Source organism: Penaeus vannamei, chromosome 17 (genome assembly GCF_042767895.1).
Source record: "Penaeus vannamei isolate JL-2024 chromosome 17, ASM4276789v1, whole genome shotgun sequence".
Taxonomy (NCBI): domain Eukaryota; kingdom Metazoa; phylum Arthropoda; class Malacostraca; order Decapoda; family Penaeidae; genus Penaeus; species Penaeus vannamei.
This window is the reverse complement of record NC_091565.1, coordinates 32,048,320-32,063,319: the sequence shown is the minus strand read 5'-3', so window position 1 is coordinate 32,063,319 and position 15,000 is coordinate 32,048,320. Positions and strand designations below refer to the sequence as shown.

Sequence of the window (15,000 nt, the reverse complement as noted above, 5' to 3'; positions counted from 1 at the left end):
TTTTTATGTCATTTGTCATAATGGAGTTGATATGTTTATTCTTTATGGAATACCTATGTGGTATCGCATTTTAGGTTAGATACCAGTGTCGAAATAACTACCATTTATTTTTTTCATTTTAAAGAGATCATAAATATCATTTCTCTGTCGGGTGAATTAAAAAAATATTAATGAAGAATGGCTCGTGTTATAATAATGTTTAGGTGAGGAGTTTACAGTACTATGTTTCTGATAAAACTAAGGTGTCACAGTGACAGGACAGAATTACTTGATTTGTTGTTGTTGTTGTTGTTTGAGTGAATATCAAATAATAACATGACAATAGATATATACGAAAAAATCAGGACGAAGATGATGATAGTATACTATTCTTATAATTATTATCATTATTTTTATGTGTTAATTACCTGCCATATCAAACGCAATTCATGTCTCACCCCTTCTCTAAAATAATATAGCAGGATATCTTATTCTTAACAACTGGCAAGAAGCAGAACAGACACTGAAATAGGTGTATATGCCAATAATTAATCATCTTATTTTTATTTACTCTCTTTTAACCCTAATAATGAATATTCCAAAAGTATTTCATGGTGTGCCAATAGACTGACCATTGCAGAATCCCTGTACTTTTAAAAACAATTATTTTAGCAATTGCATTAACTATGCTCATTATCATTTCTAACTTGTTGCAGAGGATAAAGAGGCAGATGTGAAGGACGGGCAGCTGCTTCTCCAGTTTAATAACTCTGACCAGTTAATAAATTTCCAGATGCTATTCCACTAACCTTCACCTCTTCATAATATTGCAATGAGCTTCACTGTGATTCTTGCAAGTATTGTGGCATGCACCCTCATGCACGACTGCTTGTAAATGTCATACCCTGCCTAGGAAATCCCTCGGATCATCTACAACCCATGGAGAAGACATGCATTACTCCACTATAATTTCTGTACTATTTAAGATTCTGGCTCTTCGACCTACGGTATATCTCCTTGTGAAAATATTTTATTCAAGATACGTTCACCTACCTGAACTATGTATTAGGTGAATATGAGGTTGTAGGTAAACAAAACTGCACAATAATTTTCATTTTATTCATAGTATGTAAAACAATGCTACTTGATAACCAACAGTATGGTAAATGGTACTGATAGTTAGCAGCCAGTTGAACTACATAAACTTTTATTTTCTGAAATATCAAATCATATAATTTCCACTGATGTAAAACCTGATGCAAATGAATGGTCATGAAGTAAAAAGCATCAATAGTTTTGTACTTACTTTGAGGTAATACATTTTAAGCAGCCTGTTAAAAAAGAGAAGCTGATTATGGAGGCACTTTTTTCCGTTAAAACCAACGGCATGAAATGTAATTTTTGAAATGGTAACAACTTATAACAGAAGACACACAGAGTTTATCTGCCTTGAGCACTGAAGACTAGAAAGATATATATCAGTGAAGACACGAAGTGCATAATAATTCATCAATACACAAAGTACTTCTAGAGAAAAGCACAAAAGGTCTACTTATCTATAAAAAAACAACCCATGTTTATGCATTTCTTTTCATCTTCTTAAGAAAATTTTAATGAAATAATTCACAAGGCTGGATGAAATGTGCTGACAAGATTAAGTCAATTTAACAATTAAAACAAAAAATAGGTAGCAATATTTTTCATGTGGCACTATAAAATACATCTTTACCTGGTCATTCAGCCCAGGCTTATCAGCACCTTTTTTTCTCTTGGGACATCTACTAAATAATAAGATGCTGACTGGCTTTAACACTAAATATATGGCTTCTCATAAAAAGGAAGAAAAAATAATTACATCACAACACTGATAACTACAAAAAAAAATCATAACTAAATATACAATGATCAAACCTAATAGCTGTATTAAAAAAAATAAAAATAAAAAAATAAAAATAAAGTCAATTTAGTCTTTCCTTTTCAAAGCTAAAGTCTTATACGTCTACTTATACATCACTGCAAAGCTGTAATGGACTTCTTGTAAGGTGCAAGAAAGACAGCATGAAAAGTGTATAGCATGAACAAGTTACCTTTATGATTGTAAATTCTGAAACCATAATCTCTTTTCAGAAATCTCAGAAACTTTATGTTTAGAGTCACTGGTAGATTCCAGTTCTAAAAGTAGAGGAGATTCCAAGTTCAAATTGACTGTTATTTCGTCTTTGTCAATATCATATTAATCATGTCACTGAAAATGATGATTATTTCTTATTTGTCTACTTCCTTGTTCTTTTTCTTTTTCTTGTTCTTGTTCTTGTTCTTATTCTTATTCTTGTTCTCCACCTCTTCTCTTACTACTACTACTACTACTAACACCTACTATCACTACTACTAACACTAATACTATCACTACTACTATCACTACTACTAATAATACTACCAATACTACTAATAGTAATGCTACTACTACTCCTGCTATTCTTAATCCTTTTTTCTCCTTGTTCTTCATTGTTTCATATCTACATTTATAACACAATAAATATCAAGTATCTAAAATAAAACATATTCTGATCATCTTACCTTTAAATGTATGCAAGGATATGATATTCTATAGCAACACCACATTAAGATTTCAAGAATCACACTTAGCACTTGGACTTTAGTACTGTAAAGACAGATTTACCGAAGATGATTATAAACAATTATCAATTTACAACACTCACAAAGAACTGCTCAATACTTATTTTGATGGTTACATATTTCATACAAATGTCAACATCAAGAATGATTATGCAGTAAGCAATGGCAGAAATTTCCTTTTGTCCTTTATTTATAAAACAAGAATCTAAATTATAAGACAATGCAAAATCTGTACTCATTGTTTGACAGAACACCATCCTCTGAATAAGAGTTCAACTTGGTCTTGAAGTTGAAATCTTTCACTTAAGCTTTCTGAAGTTCAAGTTCTTCTCGTATCAAGTCAGACAAATTCTTTAGACCCTGGAAAAAATATATCTATAAGCATATAATATATAATGACAAATAAGTAAGAGTAATACTATAAGTTAATACATAACCACCCACTACTTAAAAGTTTATAGATATCATGTGTTCATAAATACCTACATGTTCTAGCATGCATATGACTGTGATCATAAGAATTTATTAGCACAGATTCATGCATGTACAACAGTGCAGCTAGTATTTCCTATGATTAGTTTTGCCACTGTCTTTTAATAAAACCAATCCTACCTTCTCCATCTTCTCTGGAGTGACAATGGAAAATGCAGCTCTCATATATGAACAAGGTGTGGTAGGGTCACACATGAATGCCCTGCCGGGTACAAGAATAACATCCTTTTTCAAAGCTCTATTCAGGATCATTTCCCATGTTTCACTCACACCAGGTACCTGTTTGCAAAAAAATGAAATGGAATGTCAGGAAATTCATACTATGGCCTAAAAGTATCTGAAGAATTTTAAAATACTATTCAATTTCTGCAAGATATAGAAGTGAAAAAAGTCACATACTGGAAAGATTACCCATATAAGGTAGGATCTATAATTCACAAAGATATGACGTCCACAAGAGGCAGTCAATATAATCCATGAAAACTAATCTCACACTCTCTTCAATAATTATGACCACAGGTAGACATTAGGTTGTCTGTATGCACTGACACAAAGGGATGCGAAATGAATACCTTTGTATTTGCACAAGGGGAGAGGATGGCAAAAACTAAGGTGTACCAAAAGGGCTTTACATAAAAATTGGCACTGAATTTTAGGCAGATTTTAAATAAGGATTCCTTTCACATTCCCATAGTTTTCCTGTTACATCTTATCCCAACTTATACACTTAAAACTCACCTTGAGCCAGAGGAACATTCCACCTGTTGGAACAGCCCATTCACATAGACCTGAAAAAGAGAAGATATCTCATAAAAAACACAATCCACTGCTTATACTTATAATACACTCAAATATCAATGACCATTTTTTATTTACTTTTACTTACTGCAATGGCTCTACTTTTTTATGTTCTATAAATAAAATAAACAGGGATACATTAAAAGATAACCATCTTTCAGAGGCAACATACCTGTAAGGTGTTTTTCTGCTGCTTCCAACATGGCTTCTCTCTGCTTCAAGTAAAACTCTTGAACTGCTTCTGTATGTTTCAGGAACCCATCCTCTCCCCACATTTCAAAAAGCTCACTAATTAGCACCTGAAATCATATGCCAGTAATAGAAGCATTTTTAATTCCTCAACCCCCTTATCAAACTATTGTATTTCTTATATTAAAGAATTTGTTAAAAGGAATATCACAAATATTCGCACTTGTGAATATGAGGAGATACGAGCCACCCTTCTCCAAGACAAAGAAACATAACAATATACACAGCTGTTTTAAATATCAGATAAAAATTATACATACATGATATCTTACCTGCAGACATTCATCTATGCTCTATTACCTGTGACATGGAAGATGCATGTAGAATCGAAACTTGCTTGTGTAAAACAATCCTCTCGACAAGCGGCTTTGGCCCAGTTACATAGCCCAGTCGAAGTCCTGAGCTCAGTACTTTGGAAAAGGAATCAAACCTTAAAACTCTTCCTTCTGTATCCATACTGAGAAAACTGGGAGGGAAGTCCTGCAAGGCATTGGCATGTATAAAGAGGTTAAATTTATAACCAAATGAAAAATTCAATATTGATATCTGCAATAAGCAAAGAAAAACCAAATCTGTTAAATCAAAGCAGATGCAGCCCATGATATGTAACAATCACAAAAAAAACTAATAAATGCATTGAAATACTCACCTTTAAGTTTCCAAACTGTACAAAGTAGTATGGATCATCTTCAAGAATTATAAGATTGTATTCCGAAGCAATGTCATATATTTCCCTACGTCGTTTCTCGCCTACAGATACTCCAGTTGGGTTGCATGCATTTGGGTTGATGTACAGTACCTAAACATTGGCATAAAATGGTAAAAATATATCACTATGGTCTACTGCACTGTATATGATAGAATCACAATGCCATTTTAAAAATAATATTGCAAAAACTAATCATCTTGCAGCTTAAATATCAGAAACATTTACTGACCATACAAGTCTTCATTCATGAATACTAAAAAAAAAAAATCATTGTTATCTATACAAAATTCTGTAACAAAAACTGTAGAGAAATCATTTAAATATTTTTCCTTATCAATCTTACTTTTGGAACTCCTGTCTTGACATCTCTAATTTCTTCTGGTTTCCACTGGGACAACGCCTCTTTTAAGGCTTTAGGATTCATGCCTTCATGATCACACTTCACTGCTACATAACGTGGTTCAAAAGGGTTTAGCTGTTGAAGAAAATAGTTACATACATACAGGAACAACTTTTTAATGTGGAACTTCAGGAGCAATGTACATCAGCTCAACTATGGATTATAGTCAAATTCTTAAAAAAAAAAAAATACCTACTACATAGTGCTTAGCTAAAACAACAATATTGGCTATGGACTGTAACTTACATATCTAGTTTACTAAACAGATCAGAAATCTTCTAATATACCCAAGACATGATAACAATACCTGCCAGTGTACAAATAAATCTTCCAAATAAAACACCAATGCCACAGATCAGACACTCACAATGGATAGAGTACCGGTGTAGCATGGTTCTTGGGTCACAACAAAATCCCCCGGCTCAATCATCATTTCCAGTGCCTTGCACAAACCATCCTGGCTCCCTGCTGTGACAATGAGATCCGTATCAGCCCATCGTGGTGGCGCATGGAGTCTTTCTGTTAAGGACTTCAGCTTCTTAACCAATGGTGGATACCTGGAAAATCGAGAATATTTGAGGAAAGAATGATCAAAAAGTATATAGTATACAGCATTCAGAAGACCTATTTGTATAGTTTTAAAAATTTATTTAAAAACAAAGTACACAGAGCAAAGTCCAGTATGACTCAGTAATAAGGATGACATACATGAATCTCATTTGTTCTTTAATTTTTACCATGTCAGCTCTAGATGCACTGCTCTCAAACTGGATGTCTATGACAACTCCCATGATAACTGAGGTCCAGCTTCATGAAATAGCTGTTCATTCCAGTTGTTCCCGTCCCACTGTGGTATATGTTGGCTGTTTGTTAAGAAAATATTTGCAATCAACTCTTTTTTTTTCTATGTGATCAGAGGTCCTTTGCACAACTTTTACCTCTGTTAGTGCTGCCTTTGCCTAATTAGATGTCCTTTTTAACATCATCCATGATCCCGCACACAGATATGAACACAACCTTCACACTAGACAGTAAGAGGGAACCCATCATGTCATGGTGCAAACATATTAATGTATGTATGTTATCACATATCATATCATATATTATATCCTATTTATCACCTTATAAATTACATAGTATTACATAAATATTATATATTTCATATATTAAATTACACAGTATATCATGTACCTTATATGTGTACAGATATATACCCGTATACAATTGAATCAGTAAACAGTAAATATCTTAGCAATTTGTAAGACCTATGCTTAATAAATAGTTACATTATAACATGGTACTGTAACTGTCTTGAGTAGGACTGCATAAAGTGACATATGAATAAAAACTGTCTAAAATAATGGAAATGATACTTACAATCATATATATAAATTTGCCTAAGTGAATGATAACTGAACAATTTGATATCTAAAAAATGTAGATACTTGTACATATGCTAAGCAACACCCAATATGTGTATTTTGGCACAATAAAGTTTGCATCTCTGGCAGTTTAAGCAAGACACTAATCCAACCTCAATCTCTCCATGACACAAATTGTGGAGGTTTGTTGATCCTTGCTATAAGAAGGCACACGAATACTAAGGCATCACTTCCTGCAGTCCTATTCTAGCATTACACAAAATATGCAACTCCCTACCTACCCAGCTGTTGGGCCATACTGCAGACAGTCTGTCATAAGCTTTGGATGAATTGTGATCGCTCGGCCGTCCTTCATGGTTATAGAAGCAGCTTGAAAGGGGAACATCTGAGGGTTTGGCAATCCCCCCGCCATGAAGACCAACTCCGGTGATGCATCGGTTAGCAAGTTCGCTGTTATTAGAATTGGTGAATTAATAAGTATTTTCTTTTCAATGTGCATAAACTGACCCATTATCCACTTTCAGTATTCAGTCTACAAAGACAGACTGATAGACAGACAGATAGATAGATATATACATATGCAAAGCTTTTACCATGTTATAAAAACAAGAAACTGAAATAATGGCAATTACTAGATCTTATGCAATAAACTACCATCATCTGCACTGAGAAACTATATATATCTTATGTTTTACAATATCAATTTGATAAGTGCCTTGCATGTATCTCTAAGAACATTAACCAATTCACTTACTTAATTCACGTATCAAAGAAGGCTGCCGATTCTGAGATAATTTTGTTAAAAATCTCGAATAGTTCATTCTGGAAGAAAAGTGAAAAATTAATATGCACAATAATTTAATATCAATGAGGCCCGTATTGAAGAAAATAAAAAATATACAAATCAATAAACAAAATTACAGCTGATTTAAATACCAAAAACGTAATATCTTCAGCTGAGATATATGGCACAGACTAGGCCATGAATAAGCCTATAGCAAAAAAAAAATTGACATTAAATTGCAGCTTTAGTACCCGCCCAGTCTGGCCTCAAATTGCAATGGGGTCTTGGAATCAACGGCATGCTATAGCACAACATTTCAATTATTAACAAAACCCTGTGATAATCTGTCGTTTTTGGTTCTATGAAATGCAGTATTATTCATTCAACTAAAATTTTTAGAAAAAAAAATCAAAATGAAAGAGCTTGATGGACAGGAGAAGCAAGCATAAGGTCTGCTGCGTCTCCTGGAGGAAAATGTCTGCGCATTAATGAAGCTGTACAAGAATATTTATATCTTTTTATATAAACTTAATGCATTTTACTGCTTCCTTTATTCATTTTATGAACTTCTTTATAGAATGATTCTACCATTTTACCACAGAAAATAATGGCAGTGCTATAATTTAAATACAAATAATATGATTTTACAATAATTTTTATTTTTTGATATGAATAAACAATCGTAATTATTATCCCCTTTTTATCTAAATATAATAATGACAATTTTCACCTTGCTGTAAATCATTTCCTGCATCAATAACACACATTCAAGAATATACAAATACATTTCTAAGAAAAAATAAAAACAAAAAATAGTTTATTATAAGGTAATTTACCTCCAAGGTCATTTAAACCATATATTTCAATTTGACATCTTAAACATAACTCTATTTCCCTCTTCTAAAAATAAATCCCTCGGTATATAAATCCCCGAAATAAACTAGACAAAAAAGAACGTAATTTTAAAACACATTTACGTAAAAAAATAACCGAGTATTTTGAGCTCCGTTTCATCTTTTACATTTCCTTCGCTTCTATATCTCTGGCCTTTTTTGGGAAATAGACTTAAAAATCAGTTCAGTAGACGGAGTAAGACCTCGAGATAACGTAGAGAATGACGAACCTGGATGACAAGAGAGATGAAATAAGAGAAAGCTGGAGAAAATAAGGAAGAGCTACCCCGTCCGTCGTCCTTTTTGCACTACGCATGTACCCGTTGATGTATATTATGTGAGTCCGACTGGATTTATTTAATTTCAGAGTTTATTATACTTTATTGTAAAATAAGCTATATGATGGAATGCTGTTTATGTGTAAATATAGACCTTCAGCGAAAGTAAATATTGTAGGGTCGTATCCCCATTTCTGTTAAAGGGAAAATCGATTGTTTACAAACAAGGGTTTCCTCCCACAGGTAGGGTACGGAGGGAAAAAAGGAGGGAAAATGTGACGTTGATATGAATATCCGTGTCTGAGTACTTTCTTAGGATGCAAAGGATGCAGTAGGTGTAAAATGGACTGAGGAAAGGGAGAGAAAAAAGTCAAATCCTTAAATATGTTGCCTGTGATGAATGCAGTCATAGTCTAGAACGTACTTTTCAATTACCATATTGGGATGTCTAAAGTTGGTCTGCTATAGTTTTATATGAATGAATGAATGAGTGATTTTGTCAGAAATCACAGCTATTGGAAATGGCTCAGTTACTATAAGCATTAGGACTGCACAAAAGCCTATCTTACCAGAATATATGTGGCAGTGATTTGGTGAGGTTTGTCACTGATATGTCTTTTCAAGAAATTTAGTTTAGCTATTTCTAAGTATTTGAAGATATCATTAAATCAGTCAGTTCTTTGCTAATCTTGTATTGTTGGTATATTACACAACAGGTCAAAATTTATAGATGATTACCATTTTTTCTTTTACTATCCTTTTGGGAGATTTTATCACCTGCAGTAATTGCCATATGGGAATTACCACAACAGGAATGAGTTCTGTTTTGAGATTTTATGTGATTGTTTCATCATTTTTTTTCTAAGTGATTCAAACATCAGAAAGTTACATTCCTTCTTAAGTTGAAATAGTTAATGATATCAGTAGAAAATATGCTAGAAGTTTATGTTTTTGTTTGTGTGATTACATCTACATTTGTGATTCCCTTTTTTCATCATGCTTATTCTTTGCTTTATTTTACCCACTAGTGTCATAAGTAACTCACACTTGCAGGTAGATGCTAAAGGAAATGGATTTAAATAACAAGGATGGAGAAACTGGGCCTCCGGGGCCCAACAATCGACCACAGGAGCCCCTAGCCAGAGGAATTGTTGATGATGATGATGGACTCAGTGACTTTGGATCCCCAAAACGAGGCCCAACATTGTCCACAAGCACAAGCAGTTTCGAAGCTCTGGACCCTCATGATCCAAATCTCAGTCACCTGGCAACTTTAATGTTTTCACACACATCAAATTACTTACAGGTATTAGAGTTTGAATACTACTTCCTGATCTGAGCTTGAATTATGTAAAACTTTTGTGTTTTGCGTATATTTACACATAGTTACTTATATGTGCATATCATAACATTGGTACCTTTTTATTAATCTATCCATCTACTTGGGATTGATAAATGCAGCTAATCATGTTTTAGTAATTCTTGTGGTTTCATGCATAGTAATTACTCCCATCACCCAATCTTTCCAAGGGGCCTCCGAAAAAACTAAACATAATACATTTCTGAGATACACATCACATTACATTACTTTGCATTGCATCATATTACATTACATCACAGTAAAGCACACCTCACTACATCACACCACAACACACATGCACAGTTTTCCTCAGTGTTTTGTTGTCCTTTGCTGTAAGTTTTGTCTAATCTGTTTCCTTCCACAGGGAGAGTTGTCTGCAGTCCTTGAGGATTATGCATTACTGGAGCAGATGAACAAGGCAACCATCACCAAATATGCCGATATGCGACAAATAGGAGGAAGCGTCAGTCGAGCACTGAAAGACCTTAATGAAAAGTATTTAGCACTGCAGCCATATCTAGACCAGATAGATCAGATTGAGGATAGTGTAACTAAGCTGGAAGCTGCTGCTTACAAACTTGATGCATATTCCAAAAGACTAGAAGCAAAATTCAAAAGCTTAGAGAAAAAATAAGTTTTTAAAATGATTCCTGATTATCATTACCTAATTTTATTTGGTTATTGAGCTTCATTAGACGCAGTACTGAAGTTTCTATACTGTTATGTGTATTGCTTCATCTGTTTGTAATTTTACCTATCCACTTGACTACAAGGTAACAAAAATAGAACCCCAGTATTTGTGAAGACTAGAGGATTCACTGGGCCTATAATCCCATGGGAAAAATCAGCATTTGCTTTTGACCAACAATACCCCAAGCCAGAATTCCAGCTAAGGGTGGGAGGTCATTCAGGACAAGTTTTCACTACGCATGCTTCCATTATCAGGCATTGAAAAGGACCAGGCTACAAAAATGATACATGCAAAAATTATCATGACACAACAGTGACATAGAAATATATATGTATGCACATTACTGTAGTGACATAGAAAAAATATGGTACTTACGAGGTTATGACCAAAAAAAAAAAATAGACCAATTCCTATTTCCTCCATGATTCAGGACAATGATGAAGGTGAGAGTATGGAAATACTAGAATATTTGCTTCATATCCACAATAAAAGACCTTGATATGTTACTTTAAAAAATCATAGAAAAGGTAAATGTGATAGCTATATGTAAGTATGCTAGTCTGAAACACCAAATGAGAAGGCACTTGTCAAAGAAACAATTAAATATGTTTTGATCAGTGAATCTTTTATTCAGTAAAATCAGTATCATTCTTAATGGCTCATAATTTATAGCACAAGATAAGCCTTGAATATGTGGAGATGATATTTTAAATAGGCTGTCATATCTCCCCATCTGTCTTTGTGCTTTAGGAGAACATTATATGTGTATATGTTCTTTAAAAACCTACATTTATGCTGTGAAATGATATTCAATAATGTGTAAGCATTATGTTATTGTATTTCATTATATTATTGATATGTAACATAGACAATAGATATTTATATCATATGAAAAATACATTGTGATATTTGTAAGTAATAAACTCTAAAAGATACAATTAGCCATAAGACCATTCTTAATTTCCTTGAAGTAATCATTGTATTGTGTGGGTGTGGGTGTGGGGGAGGGGCACATGCATGCCTGCGTGCGTGTGCATGTGCATGTGTGCGCACATTTGTGTCTATATATTTATTTATTTTATACATTATATACATGTAAGTATTTGGGTCTCCATTTTGATTAAATTAGATATATGTAGATACATAAAATATGATTTAAGATAACCTGCAAGAAGGAATAATTGTCAGTGAACAGTGATTACAAAGATTTTCAGAATGGCAGGAACTCGGCTGAAAAAGGAGACAACCACACTCAAAGCATCACTTCACCTCCCTTGATTCACCCAAAAAAAATAGAAACCTGGGATGTGAAGACTTCAACTACTATGAGCTATCCCTCACCTGTTCACATCCCCGCCTGTGACTTATCATTGGCAGGAATCCTAGTAAATTGTATTATTGCAATGGTTATATTTCATTTGATCCAGCACAAAGATCAAAAGTAATACAGGTCATAACAGAGACTTCACATCTGCATGAACCCACAAAGGTTAAATCTATGCAGTCACAAGTAATACCTCCCCCCCCAATCAGTGGCTTATTTTTGTCGTTGGTGGCTTAGGAAACCAATGTAAAGAGATTACCCCTACCTTAGGACTCACCCCTCACCTCAACTAATTATGCATGGTCTTTTCTTCTCCATCTCCCCCTTTCCTCTTCCGTATCTTCTTCAGTCCACTTTCTAAGGTGTGAGAGCTGTGCTGAAAGGATGAGAGGCTGGCTTTGTGTCAGTCAAGAACAACCTCCGGGAGCCATGGGCTCGGTATTCCCTTAGTTAATCGCCTAGCCCTTATATGAACCTTGAGCGGTTGACCGTTTCTTTTCCCCATTCATTTCAGGCTCACCAAGGACTATAATAGAGATTCTTTACCCTTCATCGAGACAATAATGCTTGCCCCTTCATCAGCTAGCATATCTATATTCTATCCATTCCGAACTACCCATCCAGAATGCACCCCTTACTTTCTGCCAACATTTTTCACTCCTTCTCCTACTGCACAGTCTTCTTCATTGCCTATCCCTCCCCCCCATATTAGTGCTCTTCGTCCTTATCATCCTTCCCCACCACTTCGCTACTTCACTTCACACCACCCGACCTTCCTCTTGCCCTCGTCCTTCTACTGATTCTACTCTAAAATAGGCAAAGCGTCCTTTCGCAATCGCTCTCTTCACGCCTTGTCGCGGTTTCATTTGAGTCCCAAACTCGTACACAATCTACCCTGACACTCTCACTGGCAAACCTATTCCTGTCGAACCTCCTCTCTTAATACTTGTACTAAAAACGACCTACTAGCCTGCGTTGTTGATTATGATGCAGTGGCAGTACAGTGCTACCGGTGGCAGAGCCACTGGGGGAATGGGGGGGGTCCGGACCCCCCAGTTTTGAATGTACATTCACTCATTTTGGGATAAAAGTATTTTAATTTAACTTGAAACTTTCCGACTTTTAGTACCAAATGTTTATTAAACATTTTCTTAATTTCTGGGCAAAGAAATACGAAACAAATTGAGAACCCACAGTATTAAATGGGGAAAATTTTCGAATGATAATGAGAAACTTTTAAAAACTAATTCAAGATTCTGATAAATAAAATACTTGTAGAAGAAAAGAGTGTTCCACGTAAGATTTTTTTTAGATGGGCGTTTCCGCAAGGAAAAAGGGCGGGGACCTCTATACCGCTGCGCAACGTTGAGACTACATTGGACCCCCTACCTTTCGAGGCTGGCTCCGGACCCCCCTACCTTTCGAGGATGGCTCCGCTGTTGAGTGCTACATCATTCCTCCCAGAAGACAGCGTAAGTCTAACACCAGTATTGCCAAGATTAGCCTCCGTAGATATGACCTTCCCCATGCAGTTTATTAGTGGAGTGTCCGACCATATTGACCCCTTTCTCGTCAATGTCGGAAGTGTTGGCATTTTGGTCACCCGGCGAAACACTGTCACTCAACAGCCAGCTGCCCTCTTTGTGCCCAACCAGTTCAAATTGCTCTGTTCAGTCACGTATATGTGCCAATTGTGGTGGCTCCCATCATGTATTTTATAAGAGCTGCCCTGCCTATAAGCTCGAATGTGAGGTAGCAGGTCTCAGATTCAAACTAGGCTTCACTCTACGTGAGACCAGACAAGAAGAACGACGACGAGGTTTTTCTTACTCTACCTATTCCAAAACTGCCCTTCGCTCTGCTCCTCTCCCATCTCCAGATGACTCAGCATCTCCCCCAGTATCTCTATTCTCCTCTTTCTCACTTTCCCTATCGCAAACGCGATTCTTCCGTACACGGATCCGTGTATCTAAACCCGAAAGTCATTCCTACGTCCACGGAGATCCGTGTACCGATTCACGGATCCGTGTACGGAAGGGTGATTTCTCACCATCCGTACACGGATCTCCGTGTACCAAAACCAAACCTTATTTTTCCGTACACGGATCCGCATCCGTGTACCTAAATCCGAAAGTGATTCCTACGTCCACGGAGAACCGTTTACCGATTCCTAACACGCGGAGCATGGAGACCTCCATGCACGGAGATCCGCGTGTACCGAAAATGATCTCCCAGCCTGACCTGACCCATCCTACGTCCACGGAGATCCGTGTACCGATTCCTAGCATATGCGCACATCAGCGCCTCAGTGTACAGAGTTGGCTGTTGGCCACCGGGGCCCGGCTTCAGTAAGCTGTTCGCCTTTTGCACTGACCGTGCATCTCTTTTCGTAATTGACATTTACTATCTCAAACTTCTTTAATTTAACACTGAATTCGTCAAAATTTAAAATACCTAACGAATTTCGATTGGCTGGTTTGGCTTGCCTATTTCCATCATATTCGTGTACCACTTCCGTACTTTTGGACTAATGTACACGGATATCCGGTCATTTCATCTTTCTCTTCTTTATCCTTTTCTCCACAATACTTTATCAGAATGCTACATGACCTTTGATGTCTAGCACAATTATTTGTTTCATTTATTTATCAAGCGATAAGTCTAAATGAAAAAAATAAATGCAAAGCATCTCAATATACACCACATTGTACTCACGTTATTGTTGATATTCAAATTAAAACAGAAATTAAAGTTCCAAGTTTTCCTGAAATGAATATTCATTCCCCACATTTCCTTCAGTCGTAATATCAATTTAGTTGTGTGCTGGTTCAGTATATTACAGTATTCTGACTCCTAGAATAGCTCATTTTTCAAAAAGAAGAAAAATACAGTTATGAACTGATTGCGGTCATTTCGCTACCCCCCCCCCCCAGAAAAAGCTGAAATGTCGCTATTTTTTAATTACTCAACAGAAATTAAACTAGTTAGGGTAGATATTTAGAGAGCTTTCTCCTGTTTATTTGT

General features: G+C 35.6%; 2 protein-coding genes across 2 annotated transcripts; one reads left to right on the top strand and one right to left on the bottom strand.

The window, feature by feature from the left end:
* Positions 1-1,082: 1,082 nt before the first annotated feature.
* Positions 1,083-8,662, bottom strand: LOC113823461 (kynurenine/alpha-aminoadipate aminotransferase, mitochondrial). The gene is made up of 11 exons (XM_027376116.2): positions 8,554-8,662; positions 7,401-7,468; positions 6,928-7,096; positions 5,632-5,821; positions 5,208-5,339; positions 4,805-4,954; positions 4,456-4,635; positions 4,079-4,205; positions 3,847-3,896; positions 3,229-3,387; positions 1,083-2,976 (listed from the first exon to the last, which is right to left on the bottom strand). The coding sequence occupies exons 1-11, from the start codon at positions 8,637-8,639 to the stop codon at positions 2,920-2,922; spliced, it is 1,368 nt and encodes a 455-aa protein (XP_027231917.2). The 5' UTR covers positions 8,640-8,662; the 3' UTR covers positions 1,083-2,919.
* Positions 8,663-8,783: 121 nt separating this feature from the next.
* On the top strand, positions 8,784-11,595 carry Blos2 (biogenesis of lysosome-related organelles complex 1 subunit 2). The gene is made up of 3 exons (XM_027374170.2): positions 8,784-8,844; positions 9,655-9,907; positions 10,326-11,595. Exons 2-3 carry the CDS (start codon positions 9,659-9,661, stop codon positions 10,593-10,595), a joined length of 519 nt encoding a protein of 172 aa, XP_027229971.2. The 5' UTR covers positions 8,784-8,844; positions 9,655-9,658; the 3' UTR covers positions 10,596-11,595.
* Positions 11,596-15,000: the final 3,405 nt, after the last annotated feature.

Coding starts and splice junctions, on each gene's coding strand:
- Blos2 (XM_027374170.2), top strand. CDS start 9,659: ATGCTAAAGGAAATGGATTTAAATAACAAGGATGGAGAAACTGGGCCT. Junction 9,908..10,325: donor ACACATCAAATTACTTACAG/GTATTAGAGTTT, acceptor TTCCTTCCACAG/GGAGAGTTGTCTGCAGTCCT.
- LOC113823461 (XM_027376116.2), bottom strand. CDS start 8,639: ATGCGTAGTGCAAAAAGGACGACGGACGGGGTAGCTCTTCCTTATTTT. Junction 4,206..4,455: donor ATGCATCTTCCATGTCACAG/GTAATAGAGCAT, acceptor ATATGATTTCAG/GTGCTAATTAGTGAGCTTTT. Junction 3,897..4,078: donor AGCAGAAAAACACCTTACAG/GTATGTTGCCTC, acceptor TCTCTTTTTCAG/GTCTATGTGAATGGGCTGTT.